At 41.6% G+C, this 16,502-nt stretch overlaps 1 protein-coding gene across 1 annotated transcript in view; it reads left to right on the top strand.

Moving 5' to 3' along the window:
• Positions 1 to 16,502, top strand: part of Thbs4 (thrombospondin 4) — a gene marked incomplete at its 5' end in the record, with an annotated part of 44,189 nt that continues 27,687 nt past the window's right edge. The window contains 2 exon segments of the mRNA XM_005386101.2: positions 1 to 56; positions 4,547 to 4,747. Coding sequence (XP_005386158.2) covers positions 1 to 56; positions 4,547 to 4,747 — 257 coding nt within the window.

Below are 16,502 nucleotides of genomic sequence, written 5' to 3'. Positions count from 1 at the left end.
CGCGCTCCTGCTGCACCTGGCCCTGCAGCCGTGGGGCTCCCAGGCCGCGCCCCGGGGTGAGTGCCCGGCCGCGCGACGCGCCCGCGAGTGGAGGTGCTGGGCAGCGCGGGGACGTGACCGATTTCTGGGCAGCCGTTTCGCCCCCGTAACTCACTCGCGTGTCTCTGCGCGGACCTGGGTTGGCGGCCCGTCCCAAGCGCTGGACCTCCCAGGCGCTGCTGGCCGCGGAGCTCGGAGCACGGTGCGAGCCCCGCGGTATCCGGACAGGTCTGTCCGCGTGCGCTTTTCCCTCCACGCAGCCCTTGCGCCCTTGCAGTGGGCCGGGCTGGACCCACACTCCCCGAGAACAGTTATTCCCTTGGGTGGCACCCACAGCGAAGGCGCTTTCAGGAGCTGGTTCCATGTCTTGGTTCCTGAGATAAAGGGGGAGAGCTGCAAAATTGATCTTTTTCATAAAAAAGTAAACATTTGATAAATGGTGAGATGATACCTAGATAGCCTCAGACCGCTGTGAAATGGAAATAGGCTGCAGGAAGGGAGCACTCGCAGTTAAACGGAACTTCTTGTGAAGACCAAAAGGAAGGAGTGATTTAAGCAAGAAAAGACCTTAGGGCTCCGACTGGCTCTCCCGTGCGGTCTTCCTACTTGAACTTGGTGCCCGGGTTGATTTATTACAGATATGGGAAATAAAACACATGGTTTGAAAATTGTTGCTTCTTATGAAGCCAGAGCAAGGAGTGTATTTATTCTATGAACTGCCCTGACTGCGCCCTGCAGGGAGCGCCCCTTTAAACTTCCTTTTTCAGCAAATAGCTCACTTTGACTCCAGGCAGGCGATCAGAATCATGGTTTGGGGTGCTGTGCTGCTAATCTTGGTTTGGGTTGAAATATTTTAATTGCAGTGGTTGTTATTTGCATTGTGTGGCCTGTGTGTCTCTAAGGTAAGGAAAGAAATTTTAAACACAACTGAAAAGTTTTCTTAGTGCCGAAGCTATTTGGTAGGTTTGTTTTTGTTTTGGTTTGGTTTTTTGTTTTTTCTTCCGTTACCAGCAATCGAACTCACTCCCTTGCTCTTGCCAGGCAGGCGCTGTGCTGCTGAGCTACATCCCCAGCCCCTTGGTAGGTCTGAATAATGTTTTAGTTTATAGAATTCCTGAGATTTGCACACGCAACCTCGTAGTAAGCCTTAGGTATAGACTATGCTTCTTTTTTTTTTTTTTTCCTAGCATTTATTGCTTCGATTTTTTTTTTTTTAATTCTTTTTTTTTTTTTTTTTTTTTTTGGTACCGGAAATCGAACTCAGGACCTTGCCCTTGCCAGGCAGGCACTTGTCCTGTTGAGCTATATCCCCAGCCCTAGAGGTTTTTTTTTGTTTTGTTTTAAAAATTAAAAAAACTAACAAAATAACAATGTAGACAAAAATCAAAACAACAAAAATGATACATGACCTCAAAACAAAATGAGAGAAATTAGACTATGCTTCTTAGACCTGGCAATTTTATTGAGACTTAAAATTGGGCTATGAAACCTAACTTATTTTGTTATTTTAAGTATAGAGTAGGTGATCCGATTATGTCAAGTTTCTGGTAGAAGCTTTTACTGAGTTATCTAGCTAGTCTGCAGTTATCAGCTCAACAGGATAATTTGTGTACACCCATTTCCCTCTGCGCTGCATTGCTAGTCTTAAATTAGTATGGATTCAATTTACATACCATAATAATTAGGCTCTTTGGTAGCAGTAATTTCACCTCTAACACTAGAGCGTGTGCTTGGATCCTGGTACTTTTACTAAAATGTAATAACATTAATAGAAAATGGTAGCGTCTCATTTCCTCTTCAAAACACTAAGTCATTACTAACTAATCCCGATTCTGCCTCTTGGGAGAGCAGCAAATGGATTAGACACTGAAACACACACATTGAAACACAGCAAGTTCTTTAGTTAAATTATGGACCGGATCAAAGTCAAAACAAAGATGAAGAGTACCAAGAGTTTAGTTTTGAGCTCCCATTTTTGGAACACATGTTTCTTTTTCTAAAGATGACCTTTCCTGAATGAAACTTTTTTTTTTGGTTTTTTTCCGGTCCCAGGAATCAAACTCACAACCTCACACTTGCCAGGCAGGCGCTGTGCCGCTAAGCTAAATCCCCAGCCCCTGAATGAAACTTTTAAATACCTTGCCTTATCTCCCTTTTGCCTCGTTGGTGGAAATGTAAAGTTTCCACTTATATGGAAATTAAAAAATCTAGTTTCCCCTTTGAAATATAGTCGATAGCTCTCTTCATGGTGTGAGGATGTGAGGTGTTAGAGGAAGCACAGTGGATATTCTGCTTTCCAACACATCTAGGGTTAAATATGTTGTTGAGTAAGGTCCTCTTGTATATGTGAAAGAAACATTATAGATTTAGTTTGAAGACAAATTGTCTTTGAAACGAATGTTCATGGATAACTAGAGTTTTCCTGTTTCTTTTACTCATTTTTTTCTTATTATCAATTCACTGTAAAACAGTGAAAATAGAAACTGAATAAGCAACAATAAAGACAAAACTTAAGCAACCTAAAGATAGCCACTTTGAACATTAATCTATTGTTATGTTGTCTTTCATTTCAAATCTCTTTCTATGCAAATATGTCAAATGGAATTGTGAGACAGAGTTTTATCATCTTCCTTTTTCTTACTCTATCATGAATGCCTTTCTATGCCTAGAAGTATTTATCTTCACTTTAAAACAGACAGTAGTCTGACCAGAATTTCTCTAGCTGGGTTTGTAATGTAGAACTCTGAAGTTGTTTCCAGTATTGGATATTGTAATTTATTAATTACTAATACATAATTAATTTATTGAAGAATTGAGTGTCCTGGTTTGGCACTAACCACCCCTTGGCCTTCCAACCAGCCCTTTCTTCTCTCCTAAGGATCCTCCATGTCTTCATGGCAAAGCATCACACCAGGGAAACTTCCAGGGTTTCCATCTCTTCCCACACAGTTTTACTGATTTCTTCCCAAACAGAAGTTCTGATGATAAATATCCTTGTAGTGAAATAATTTGCTATATCACCTATTATTTCCTTGGGATGAAGTTACATAAATATAACTGACAGGTTAAAGACCATGTATATTTTGGGGCCTTTGGTACTGTTATTTAAATCATCTTCAAAATGTTTATACTAGTTTAAATCTTACCCCATAGTATATCAGAGGGTCCATTTCTCTGAACTCTCCCCACCAGTTGAATATTATTGTATTAGTATGTTATCAGATTAATGGTGAAAAAAATATCCTAGTAGGCTGCTTCATCATTTGGTAAGCTGTGAATGTACATTTGCATACCTGTTGATCAATTGTACTTGTTTTATCTGTAAATCATTTTTTATGCTCTTTGCCCATTTTTCTGGAAGGATGCTTATCATCTTATTGATTTTGAAAGCCCTTTATAAATTATCAATAATCTCCTTTCAGTTGACAGTTCTAGGTGCTGAAGTTCCTACTGGGTATGAAATTGTTCAAACAATATTTTCATAAAGTGAAAGAAAGGCTAAGTAGCTTCTACAAGTATTGTTCAGATCTGGCTTTTGCCTTTTAAATGGTTATCACATAGGTCTTAGCCTTCAGAGAGCTTACAAAACTGCTGGGAAAAGTGCTGCTTGCTTGACCAAAAGCAACTTATACAAATACAAATGCAGATTTTAGTGTTTGTAGACCAGCTGTATCCAGCATACAGTTGAGAAGTAGAAACCACATTGTTTTGTTTGTTTCTACAATAGAATTTTTCTTTGTCCTTTTTTTTCTTTCTCTCTCTCTTTTTATTTATTTATTTATTTTTTTTGAGACAGGGTCTTGCTATATAGTTGAGGCTGGCTTTGAGCTCACTATGTAGCTCAGGATGACCTCAAACTCACGGCAATACTCCTGCTTCAGCCCTAAAAATGCTGGAATCACGGTGTGCAACACCATGCCCAGCACAATGAGATTTTTTTTAAGCAGAAAAAATATTAGAATTGTAAAGGCAAAAGGGAACACTCAGTTCTTGCAAAGGTAGCCAATCATTTTGCCAACGCTGTGTCCACAGCCACATCCATGCTTTCTCTTGCATTCTCTGTCATTTGTCACGACCAGGAAAGCGCAGATGGCTCTGGACTGGCAGATATACATAGGGGACCCCATGACTGGAATTCCCTGCTGGAGAGCATCGGAAAAACAATGCGGTTCCCTCATCCCTTGCTTGACATCTTCGGGTCTTTTCCTAGTAGTCACTTTCAGAGCTACTTGGTTAGCCAAATCCAATTTTGAGTTTGCAGAGTTAGTCTTCTCTTAAGGATATAACCAGTGATGAATACTGTGCTACACTTCTTCTGCTTCAAATGCCCAGCCACTGCAAAAATGACAGGGAAGAGCTGGTGAGTTTGATAATGTGAAAAATGATGCTAGATTAGTTTATATTATTTTGTACCTATTTTCAAATACCTGCCAACTGTGTTTGCCCCAAGGGTCGTCTTTGCTTTTAAATTTTTACCTGAGGTACTGACTGCCTCTTTCCTCCACAGTCTTTGACCTCCTCCCAGCCTCCAGTCAGAGGCTGAACCCGGGTGCTCTGCTGCCTATTCTGAGAGACCCCACCCTGAGTGAGCTGTACATGATTGCTACCTTCAAGCTGCAGACTAAAAGCTCAGCCACCATCTTTGGCCTCTACTCAACTGACAACAGCAAATATTTTGAATTTACTGTGATGGGACGCTTAAACAAAGGTGAGCAAAATCGTAGAAATGACTTTTATAAAAATCCCCTTCTCCTATTCGCGGATATGCCTTATGGTGTTTCCTTTGTACAGCTTCATTCTCACTCGTTGCTCATTCCATGCCCAGTGGTGTGCTCCTGCTTTTGCACACTTGTCTGTATTCAGAGGAGGGTGGCAGTGTTGGGAGAAAGAATGAAGAATTGCTGGTGGCCACGTTGTCTTTTGACATTGTCTCACCTTCGTGTTATTCTCAGTCTGGTTCTGGAAGAGACAAGACCCGGGACAATGGGTCACTGTCTCCATCAGCTCATGCTGCTGTACCAGAATGCCACCTCGTAGGTGATGTACACAACAGACATTTATTTCTCAGTTCTGGAGGCTGGGAAGTCTGAGGGCAAAGCGCTGGCAGATGTGGCTTCTTGCTAAGGCCTACTGGCTGACTTGAAGGTGGTCCTCTCTTCATTGTATCTTCACGTAGTGGAGAGAGATCAGTCTCTCTCATGTCTCTTCTGAAAATAGCATGGATCTCAGCATGAAGATCTCACCCTCAGCACTAAGTTTTCAGGCTGAGCTGGAACTTGCCAGCAGCTGCCTTAGCCTCCCAGGGTGCTGGGATTGTAGGTGTGCCCAACCACGTCCCAACAGTCCTACCTCCACTGCCATCATATTGGGGAGCAGGACTTCAGTATGCGAATATGATGGGGCAGATGCCAGACGCTCCTCCCACACCAGCCACCATGCCATTCTTATGTTCCTTGGGTCCCTACAGCTGAGCAGACCTGACTGCTAGCTCTGCAAGCATCTTGCTGGCTTTGCCAGAGAAGGTTTTCATTCCTCCAGCAGCTGGACAGAATAAACAGGTTTTCTCCACCTGCTTCATGCCACTTTGCACAGTTCTTTTCACCCCTTTGTTGTCATCTGTTTTGTTGCTGCAGTGAGTTGTTCCAAACACTAGGAAATTACTCTCAAAGAGAAGGTCCCTGTTGTTCATCACCTTCATTTCCACCCATGCTTGGGGACAACGCCTGTTCCCATTTGCTGAGGAGCTGGGCATGGTGGTGCACACCTGTAATCCCAGCACTTGGGAGCCTGGTGCAGGAGGATCACTGAGTTCAAGGCCAGCTTGGGCCTCATAGTGAGACCCTTGTCTCTAAACAACCAAAAACCCAAAGAACAACCCCCCCCAAAACAAATCACTAAACCTTTTCATTTCCTAAGGAATGTGAAGATATGCTGCTGTCTCATGTATTTAATAAAACAGGAGAGGCAGTTCTTATTTCAGCTTGCTTTAAGAAAGTAAACACTTCCTATAACTTCAGAGTCTCTCTTAGATTTTACTCTTGATTGAACCCTTATGTCTGTAGGCTTAGAAGCTGCACTAAATTCCTAAGTCTTAGCTTTGCCAGGACTATAAGGTTAGAACAAAAAGGAATGGGACTTCTACCCCTTCTTTCAGGTCAAGTTCCAACATGGTCTTTCCCTCTTCTGCTTGCTTCCTCAGTTTGTGCCTCCTGGCTTTCAGAGATCTGTGATGTGCCAGGTACTAGAGTCTGGGGACACTGTCAGCAATTTCTGACCCTTTGTTCCCATCTCCTGCCTGCTGGGGGACATCCCGTCTTTGTGCTCTGAGTCAAACAGCCTCATTTGCCTCACTTCTCTTCTTTTTTTTTTTTTTTTGTACCAGGAATCAAACTCACGACCTTGCGCTTGCCAGGCAGGCGCTTTGCCACTGAGCTAAATCCCCAGCCCCTGCCTCACTTCTCTCGAAGGTGCTGCTTGCTTCCAACAACCCAGCTACTCATTTGTGTCCTCCACCCCTCGTCAGCAGCTTCTCATTACTTCAGTGCCATGGGAAGATGTTTTCTTGAGCTTACTGCCTGGAAGGTTCTCTGCAGAGTGGTTCTCTGCACCTGGCTCTTCAGCCTCACTGCATCTCACTCTCTGTTTCTGAATTGGCCAGTCTGTGTGAACCCACTGTGACGAGCCTGCAGTGCTAGGGAACACAATGAAACAACTTGCCCTGAACTCATTCTTCCATTTACTCCAGGAAGGCAAAAGTAGCACTAGATATTCAGGCAGGCAGATAAATGAGGGCGGGACTGGTTATATGCTTTCCCTGAAGAATCACTAGTAATGGGATGTAGCTATAAATGCCAGCTGATTGAAATTGTAAGGGAGAAGATGAAAGCGCTGATGAATACCTTCCATTAGGGATTGGATCTCCAGTGCCTCCCAGGGGCCCATGGGTGAGGATGTGGTTGCCAGCCTGTGCTGGCATCTCACTGGAGATGGGGAAATACTTAGGAAGTAGGATCTCCTTGGATGCAGTATGTCATGGGGCATGTCCTGAAGGGTATGTTGGGACCCCAGTTCTTTTCTGTTTCTCCTCTTATTTTCTGGCCCCCATGAGGTGGGCAGCTTTGTTTACTGTGTGTTGCCATTGAGATGCTTTACCTCACTTTAGGCCCAACAGCAAAGGAGCCAACTAACCACAGACTGAATCCTCTGAAACCATGAGACAGGGTGAACCTTTCCTCCTTTTGTATGTTGATCTCAGTATTTTGCTATAGTGATGGATAGCTAATGCACACATGCACACATGCACACACAGCCCTCTAATCTATCAGGAAGATGAATGACTCATACAAAATGGGTTGTAGGGGCATGGCTTAGGAATGAGTCCTGGAAAAATCCAGAAAAGAGAATTCTCAGAAAACAAAGAGGAATTTGTACAGTATCAAAGCCTGGAGAGTTAAAGAATGTGCATAGAGAAGTTTTTTCACTGGAATAATGGGAAAAGAGCAAGTCTTTGCTATCACTGGCAAATCTGAAGTTCTAGGAAGAAACAGCAGCCCCTTGTGTTTGGAACAATAAGGAGAAGCTGGGTGTCCCGCAGGTCCATGAGCAAGAGGGGCTGTGGTTTGGACTCCCCAGCAAGGCGCTCAGTGGTGGTGTGCTGACATCATTTGTAGGGTGGGGTGTTGTCTCCCTGGATGGTGAGCTCCACAGATTATTCAGTGGGCAAAGACTGTGCTGATCTCCTTCTTGTGGATTTGCATGGAAAACAGTGAAGCCATCAGAAGAAATCCAGATGTATCTCTACTGACTAAAACGCCTGAATAAAAAATAAAGCACCTCCTTCTCCTTACTGTACTTTCATGAGTCCATGCTTTGGGAGAGGAAGGAGTGTGACTGCACAAATGGAATCAAGAAGCATGACCAGGCTGTCGGAGCTCCAGGGAGCTGCAGGAAAATACTAAAGTGCAGCTAGTGAAAAAGGCAAGAATGAGTTTGCCACAGAGCTCTCTTTTACTCTTTCTCCCTATGTCATCCCACATGGGTACCTCATTACTACTCATAAAACATAATTTCAGTCAAGTTACCCTGACCCAAAGGCCTTGATTGGCTTCCCACTCCAAACTGAATATGGTAGAAACGCCTCAGCTGGGCTTTCGGGGTTCCCACTGCAGCACCTCCAGCCAACCTGTCCAGTCTGACTCTCATTCTGGCCGTCGTGTGGTCTGCTTCTACTGGAAGCACCAGCGATTGCTCCATGCTTCACTCTGCCAACTCCCCTCCTCCACCCTTTTTCTCCTGCATTCTGCTCTTCCCAGCACCCTCTCCAGATACCTCTCAAACCCATGTCAAACACCTTCTATCAGCTGTCCTTGTATGGCTTTTTACCTTTAAAGAAGGCTTTAATCATAGTTGACCTTGTACTTGAATTACTTCCAGTTTTTCTCTCTAGAGGTTGTGAGCTCTGTTGAGGAAGTGTTATGGTTTGTGTCTGGATGTCCCCACAAAAGCCTCATGCAGTCATGGGGTGGGCTTCTAGGGTTTATGATTAATCCATGGTACAGCGCTGGGATTATGGGTGTGAGTGCTACACCTGCCCTGGGGCAGGGAGTTTGCACACAATGTAAGGGAGGGCAAGAGACTGCTTGCTGCTCCTCCTTTTTGCTCTTGCTGCTTTTACTATTTTCTGCCACCATGAACTGTTGCCCTCTGCCACGTGCCACTCTGCCTTGGAGCCAGCTGAATATGGACTGAAACCTCCACGAACTGTGAGGTAAATAAAACCTTTCCTTCCTTAATTCTGGGTGTTGGATATTTTGTCTCAGCATTGAGAGAAAAGTAACCAAGACAGGCGGGAACTTGGATCTGCTGTAGTGCTGTGGCTGTAGCACAACAGTACAACACAGTACACAGTACAACACTCGTGCACCTGTGTTCATGAACAGGTTGGATAGAATACACAAAGGCCAAGAAGAGTAGACTCATTTGTTAAAGAATACATACACCACTATCAAAATTCAGAAATTACAGTGCCTAGTACATGGTAAGTGCTCAAAAATTTTAATGAATGGATGTTGAAGACATTTTGGATAAGGATGTGAGGGTTTACAGGTGGTGTCTTGACATAAATAATCTGTCAAATAATTAGTAAAGCAGGTAGTAAAATCTTGATAGAAATAAACATTCTACAGAAACCACCTGGTTGGATATGGTTGACCCTCTTCTAGTATCTAGCATGGAGAAAGCTTGCCAGTTAGTATTCTGGGTTTGAGTCTCAGCTAAAAATCTTACTTGGTTACCATGAGTATATCCTGAATCTCTCTTATCCCTGATTTATCATCTCTAAAGTGAGGATGATAAAAACTACTTCACAAGTTGATGGTACAATCTGAATTATGAGTATGTAAAATCTAATAATCTTTAGGCTGTGGGGTACACTAAAAATTTTGGTTTCTTAAATAGCGTAGAACAGATGGATAGATCATAGATAGACAGACAGACAAGTGGAAAGACAGACATCTACCATTTAAGTTACTGTCTTCCAAAGACAGACAAAGGCTTGTCTCAATGATAGTATTGCCTTTCAAAAAAGAAAGGAGATGGGGGCTGGGGATTTAGCTCAGTGGCAAAAGCGCCTGCCTGGCAAGCGCAAGGTCGTGAGTTCAGTTCCCGGTACCGGAGAAAAACCAAAAAAAAAAAAAAAAAGAAAGGAGATGGGAAGAACTACTTCTTTAGTGTTCATTTGATTGTCACCAAAGAACAACTTGGTGATGTAAAAAGGAAGGGAGCCCTAAGAATTTACTGTTGTGAAAAGCCCAAATACATGGGAACTATTACAAAGAATCAACAGCTAGGATCTCATCTTATGAAAAAGTTTTTGCACAGCAAAATAAATCATCAACAGAGTGGGAAGACAACCCATGCAGTGGGAAAAAAAATTTTGCCAGCTCTTCCTCAGACAAAGGAATAGTATCTAGAATATATAAAGAACTAAAAAGAATCTGCCCCCTAATTTTACAGATCCAAACCAAAAATGGGCATCTGAAATGAATAAACACTTCTCAGGTGAAGAAATACAAACAGCAAATAAATATATGAAAAAATGTTAGACATCACTGATCATTTGAGAGATGCAAATTAAAATAATACCAGATTCCATCTCAACCTAGAAAGAATGGCTGTCATGAAGAAATCAACCAATAACAAATGCTGGAGGGGCTGTGGGGAGAAAGAAATCCTTTTCCACTGATGATGAGGGTATAGACTGTACAATCACTGTGGAAATCAGTGTGGAGAGTCCTCAGAAAATTAGGACCAGAGGTTCCCTTTGACTAACCTATTCCTCTTCTTGGTTTCTTCCTGAAAGAATTAAAAGCATCTCACCACAGTGATATATGTAGACCCATGTTTATAGCAACACAGTTTGTAAGAGCTAAATTTTGAAAACAGCCCAAATGTCCATCAACCAATGAATGGAGAAAGAAAATGTAGACTTTTTTATGCAATGGAGTACTACTGAGCCAGAAAGAAGGGTAAACTTGAGATATTTATAGCTAAATGGATGCAAATCAAGAACATACTCATAAGTGAAATAAAATTGACCCACATTTATAAGTATCACATTTTCTCTGGTGTGAGACATGAAAAGTATAAATAAATACCCAACTGTATAATAGATACTGTGAAATAGGAAGGAAATATTCAACTGGGGAAGGGAAAGTAGGGAGGAGGAGGAGGAAAGGAAAAGAAAAATAATGAGAAAAGAAGGAAAAAATGGAAACAAAGCTTTTGTAAATAAAGGGACAAAGAGGAGTTAAAAGAAGGTAGGGAAATGGGGAAAAAAGAATCAAGATACATCACATACAGGTACAAATTCCCTGTGATGAATGTGATCATTATGTATACCTAAAATGTGCCAATAAACTTAATTAATTAAAAAAAAGAATTTGCTGTTGTGATAGAGGTTCAAAAAATTCCTGAGCTTAAGGATAAGAGATGGCCAGTGGTTTAAAGTAGTGCTTTTGAAGCCTGTCAGCAAAAGGAAACAGCACAAGAGAGATGAGAGAGTGTAGAAAGTAAAATTCTGGACTCAGTAATGAGTGAGGGAAAAGTGCGGGGCCTCAAACATTAATAACAACATTTATTGAATCTTTATAGTGTGTCAGAACTATGCTACAGGCTTAATACTTATTTTCCCTTTTAACTTTCAAAATATTTCTGGGAACTCCCTTTGATTGAGCTCAATTTGAAAGTGGTCATATGCAGAAGATAGAAAGAATTGAAAACTTGACACCAAATTATATTAATTAGGACAGAAAAACTAAAACCTAAGTGAGCCAAAGTTCATGATTCAAGCATAAGGTATTGAAAGAGCTGCTTTTAATTATGGTATGTTCAGAATAAGGAAGAATGAAGCAGGAATAAATCTCCTGTCTGGAATATGTAAGGCAAGATTAATGATGATTGAGATAAGTCATAGCTCTTTTGTTTGTACCTTGCCCACCAAAAAAAATGTTCTTCAAGTGATCAGGAATAGTTAAAAAACAATCTAGGTGAGAAGATAGGAAAAAACAATCTTTCTAGTGAGTTTAGTTGTCTAGATACAAGTGAATTATATATTGGGGTACTCAGAAAAGTAATTGATAGTGGAGCTGCTGCCAGTAACATTTAGGAATCATGGAGAACCAGCTAAGAAAGGCAAACGTTTCTCTTTCTATAAAAAAAGTAAAGATGAGTACTGAAAACCATGGGCTAGTGAGCTTTAGGATGAACCAACAGGGATTTGGGTTGTTACTCATGTATTTAAAGATTGCCTGGAAGAGAAATCTTGGATTTTTTGAAGATAGAATGGGGTTACTATTGTAAGAATAAATCACATTAAATTTTTTTTCAGTAAAGTTTCTAAGCTGGTAGGTCAAAAAGAACTTGTAAACATACTATATTTCCACTTTAGAAAATAATTTTATGAACTCACACATACTGTTCTGAATAATATAAAAAAAGAATGAGCTAGAGAGTAGTACTGCTAGGGGCTGATATGTTATAGCTAAGTATACTTATGGCTAAGTATTGAGTGGATTTTTGACAAAGCTTTGTCATTTTCGCTGAACTTTTCAACCTAATGTCTAAAGTGAAGATTTTAATCACATTTGTAACTGGCCCAAAGCCAGCAATCTGAGTTGGGCATACTGAATGACATCCTCAGTATTTAGAAGATGACACAGTGGACTACAGTCAATCCGATGAAATTTAACAAGAATAAACATGAGTCCATTGTCTAGAAGTGAACTGCAATAGAACAAGGTGTGGGAGATCTAACCCAAGAGTTCTAGTGAACAGCATTAAGATCCAATCAACGTTGAGCATAGAGTCAGATACATAGGAAAAACAAACATACACACACACCCTGGGAAAGTAAAAGAGCCAGCCACATGGCAGGAGATACAAACGTTATCTCGCAGTACTTGAAAAAGTCATTTGAAATCAATATCAGACTGTCTGTCTAAGCTCAGAGGAGTAAAATTAAGAATCATTTGCAAAAATCAGAGGAAACAGAGATGGACTTTGTATTAGGAAAATATTGGAGTGCTATTCCAAGGTGAAATGGGTTTCTCTTTAGAGTATGAGCTCCTTGTAACTAGAAATGTACTGGGAGAAGCTGAATTTTTATTGAAGACATTTGTGAAGTAAGACATTAAGCTGCATGACTTATAATATTAATGCTCTGTGTTTCCACTAAGGCTGGAAAGATTCCATGGGCACTTAATAAATTGCTTTGCAGCTCCTCCTGTAACACGACCTTTGGATTTTGTGCACTTTGCAGTTTTGTCACCTACCAGACAGTCTCACACGTACTATGCTGTCTCATAATTTTTTCAAACCCCAAAGCCCTGTGCAGATGTTTAATATAATTGCTAGATTTCCTTTCACTAGATTGTTTCTGTGTGTGTGTGTCTCTCTCTGTGTTTCTCTGTCTCTGTCTGTCTCTCCCTGTGTGTCTCTCTCTGTGTCTGTCTCTCTCTGTGTCTGTCTCTCTCTGTCTCTCTGTCTCTCTGTCTCTCTGTCTCTCTCTCTGTTGTGTAAACGCTACATTTCCTCAAATTGTTATAAGAACATTTTGAAACAGGTTGAATATATCGAAGCTAGGAGTCATTTGGTGTACTTTCAGAAAAGCAATGTGATGATTTATCTTTTATATATATTTCCAAAGTACTAAAGTTACCAACACCTAGTGAATAGGGCTCAAGGATAATTAAACAAAGGCAAATAAGCATATTCATCCCCAAACACGTTAGGCATTTTTTAAATGTACGATTGTTTTCAAAGAAGAAAGATTGATGGCTTTAATTGTATACCTAAGACTGCCAAAGAGCAGAGCCATTTTCCAAACAAAGTAGAAAGCCCCAGCCTGAATGTGAGAGTTTCTGCCTGCAGGCCGGATCACGCTGTACTCCTTTGCTCGAGCATTTCCATTTTAAAAGCCGGCACCCTCCTTCACAGCTTTGACAGCCAACATCTCATAATGTATTTGGCTATCAGCTTCACTCTTTGAAAAGCACCTTTTGAAAATTTTTTCCTGAGATAGCAATACCTTAACTCATTATTAGTTGGTTTGCTTTTTCATTCCCTGGTAGTTACCGAGGTCATATTTAATCAGGCTGTACTATGTGGTTCTTGTACCCAGGCATGGAAATGTAGTTTTTGGATAGTGCCATAAAATCAGTGACCCAAATTGTCGAGTGCACAGATATTTAAGTTTAGAAGGAAAAGATTTGTAAAATACACCAATAGAAAGAACCTCCACATTTAATAAAAGGATATAACTCTGGGTAACAGAAATCAGAATGAATGCATGACTGTTCTATCTTATTCTTCCCTGTATTGTTGCTGTGTTGTATAGCAGTAGTTGTACTGTTGCTCCCAGTGCTATAGTATTTGGTAAATTTAGTAATAAATGGACTGGGCAGTGTGGAAGGTACCAAGGGGGCAGGAAGATTGGGGCAAGTCCTGCAATAAGTAAGGAGATTAAATATTATTTAGAATCAACTAGGGAGGGATCAAATTTCACTTGTTTGTGTGCTTGATTTGAGAAGGCAGTAATTTTATCAGAACAGATCTAGAAGAAGCTTAATCTGTCAGTCCCCAAAATCTGTGTAAAAGAGACCTACAATGGGCAGGTGAGTCACTAACCTAACAGAGAGGCTCCGAGATGGAGCAGAGTGCCGCCAGAGGCTGTACTGCACAGGAGCGCCTGCTGCTGATGGCTTTTTGCTTTAGTACGGTATGACCCTGTTCTGTGTGTGAGCCCTGCAAAATATGGACACCAGAATCACTGGCAAGCCTGTTCAGCTGCTGGTGGGTGAAAATGTAAACTGAATGTGCTGCAGCTGAGAAACAGAATGGTCCTAGAGACAGTTTCCCTGTGTATGGTGCTCCCTCGGATAGCTGAGCAGAGGTACGGTGGGGCCAGGTTTGATGATTTCAGGGTTGATTTCAGGGTTGGGGGGCTGAATTTTAATACACCTTGATGAGCTGCAGAATGAAGGGATTATTTCTCTGCGGTTCATTCCCTCTGCCCTTGTATGTGTTAGCTAAAATATGGCAAGGTGTTATGGTTTGTGTCTGGATGTCCCCCCAAAAGCCTCATGCAGTCATGGGGTGGGCTTCTAGAGTTTATGATTGATCCAGGGCCCAATGCTGGGATTATGTGTGTGGGTGCTGCACCCTCCCTGGGGCAGGGAGTTTGCATACAGTGTAAAGGAGGGAAAGAGGCTGCTTGCTCTTCCTCCATGTTGCTCTTGCTGCTTTTGCTATTTTCTGCCACCATGAACTGTTGCCCTCTGCCACGTGCCACTCTGCCTTGGAGCCAGCTGAGTATGGACTGAAACCTCCACAAACTGTGAGTTAAATAAACCTTTCCTTTCTTAATTTTGGGTGTTAGGTATTTTGTCCCAGCAATAAGAGAAAAGTAACCAAGACACAAGGTGAACCTAGAAGGAGGGCTAGCAAGAGTCTGGAAACACGTCCTTACTTTTCTTCTCCCCGTGGTGCTGCCTGGAAAAAGCTGAGGGAAGCTCCTCCCAGCAGGCTGCCACTCCCCAGGCAGTGGTCAGCTCCTCCCAGACTCAGTGTGACTGATGTGAACACACTGAGCTCTGAGCATGTGCCTGCCTGTCCTCTGAGGTAGTCTCACTGCTCTGAGGACACCTGAGAATAAAATTAAGTGTAGTGCACTGAAGTAAGGAATTTGCAATAAAAATGAAAAATGGAAGCCATAGAAAAATGAGAATTGCTGGATCAAGTATGAAGAATGGTAGATGTCAAGGCACTGGATGATTTCTCTTCTCATGGACATTGTGGAGGTGGAAGTTAGCCTGAGTCTCCCTTCTTTCTTTTTCTTCCCTCGTGCAGGTGTCACAGGATCTAGGTGCAACAGAAAGCAAGGCAGAAGCACGGAATCCCCTGAAGTGAGAGTACTAACACCTGGGATGCGGTGCTGAATTGCCACCCTCTAAACTCTTATTTTCTATATGAAAAACTCTAGACACAGTCACTTTAATTATACACAGAAAGTTCTTATTCACAACACTTAATGTGTACCTGCTATCTACAAAGTGCTCCACTAAGTTCTATTTATCGAACTCCATTCTGCTATTTGGTTATGAAAATAAATCATGGCCCATGTGCCCAAGGCCCTGTTAAAAGCAGGCAGGAGTGAATGCACAGAAGTCCTGCTTGGGGAGGAGACTCAAGAGTATTTGCTTTAAGTACCTGTGTGCTTCCTTGGAAACTATCCTCCTAGGGAACAGAAGCAGCGTCTGTAACTAGAATGAGGAGACGTTGGAATCGCTTGGGTACGATCTAGTCCCGGTTTGGTGGGAGAAGTGATATTTCTATTGGTCTACAAAAACTGCATGTATTTGTAAAACTATTCTAAATAGTAAAGTAATTGGAGTTAAAGATTAAATTAGTACTTTTTTCTGGACTCAATTCTCTTTCCTTTGATTACTGTTTGTACATCCAATTTCCAGCCATGCAGCTAAGACTGTAAATTCTGAACATGTAGAGTTAAATAAAAATGTAAAAATCTGATACATCCCAGGTTAGAAATACAAATTACTTCTCATGTCTGCTTTCCTCCATCCATTACTTTCTTTCCTTTCATGCTATATTTATTTAGTCTTACTGATCTGTCAGGAAACCTAGTTTGATTATACTATAATCAGAGAAAGTCCTTGTAGCTAGTCCATCTGGCCAAGCCTTGCCAATTCTTTTCCCTCAGGAAGTATCTGGTGGTGACCACAGAGATGTAAGACGAGACCTCCCTTGTGTATCTATCTCTGTCACCAAACCTGATGCCTCTGGATTCTGTCCAGACCATGGTTAAGTCAAGACAGGTTTAGAAGGGGTGGGAAAAAGAATCTAGGAAGTATAATGCGAAAGAGCCTTAAGATATGTCCTTAAAGTGT

Source organism: Chinchilla lanigera, unplaced genomic scaffold (assembly GCF_000276665.1).
Source record: "Chinchilla lanigera isolate Chin_1 unplaced genomic scaffold, ChiLan1.0 scaffold00024, whole genome shotgun sequence".
Lineage (NCBI taxonomy): Eukaryota > Metazoa > Chordata > Mammalia > Rodentia > Chinchillidae > Chinchilla > Chinchilla lanigera.
Note: the sequence above shows the minus strand (reverse complement) of the source record. Positions and strands in the feature narration are given on the sequence as shown.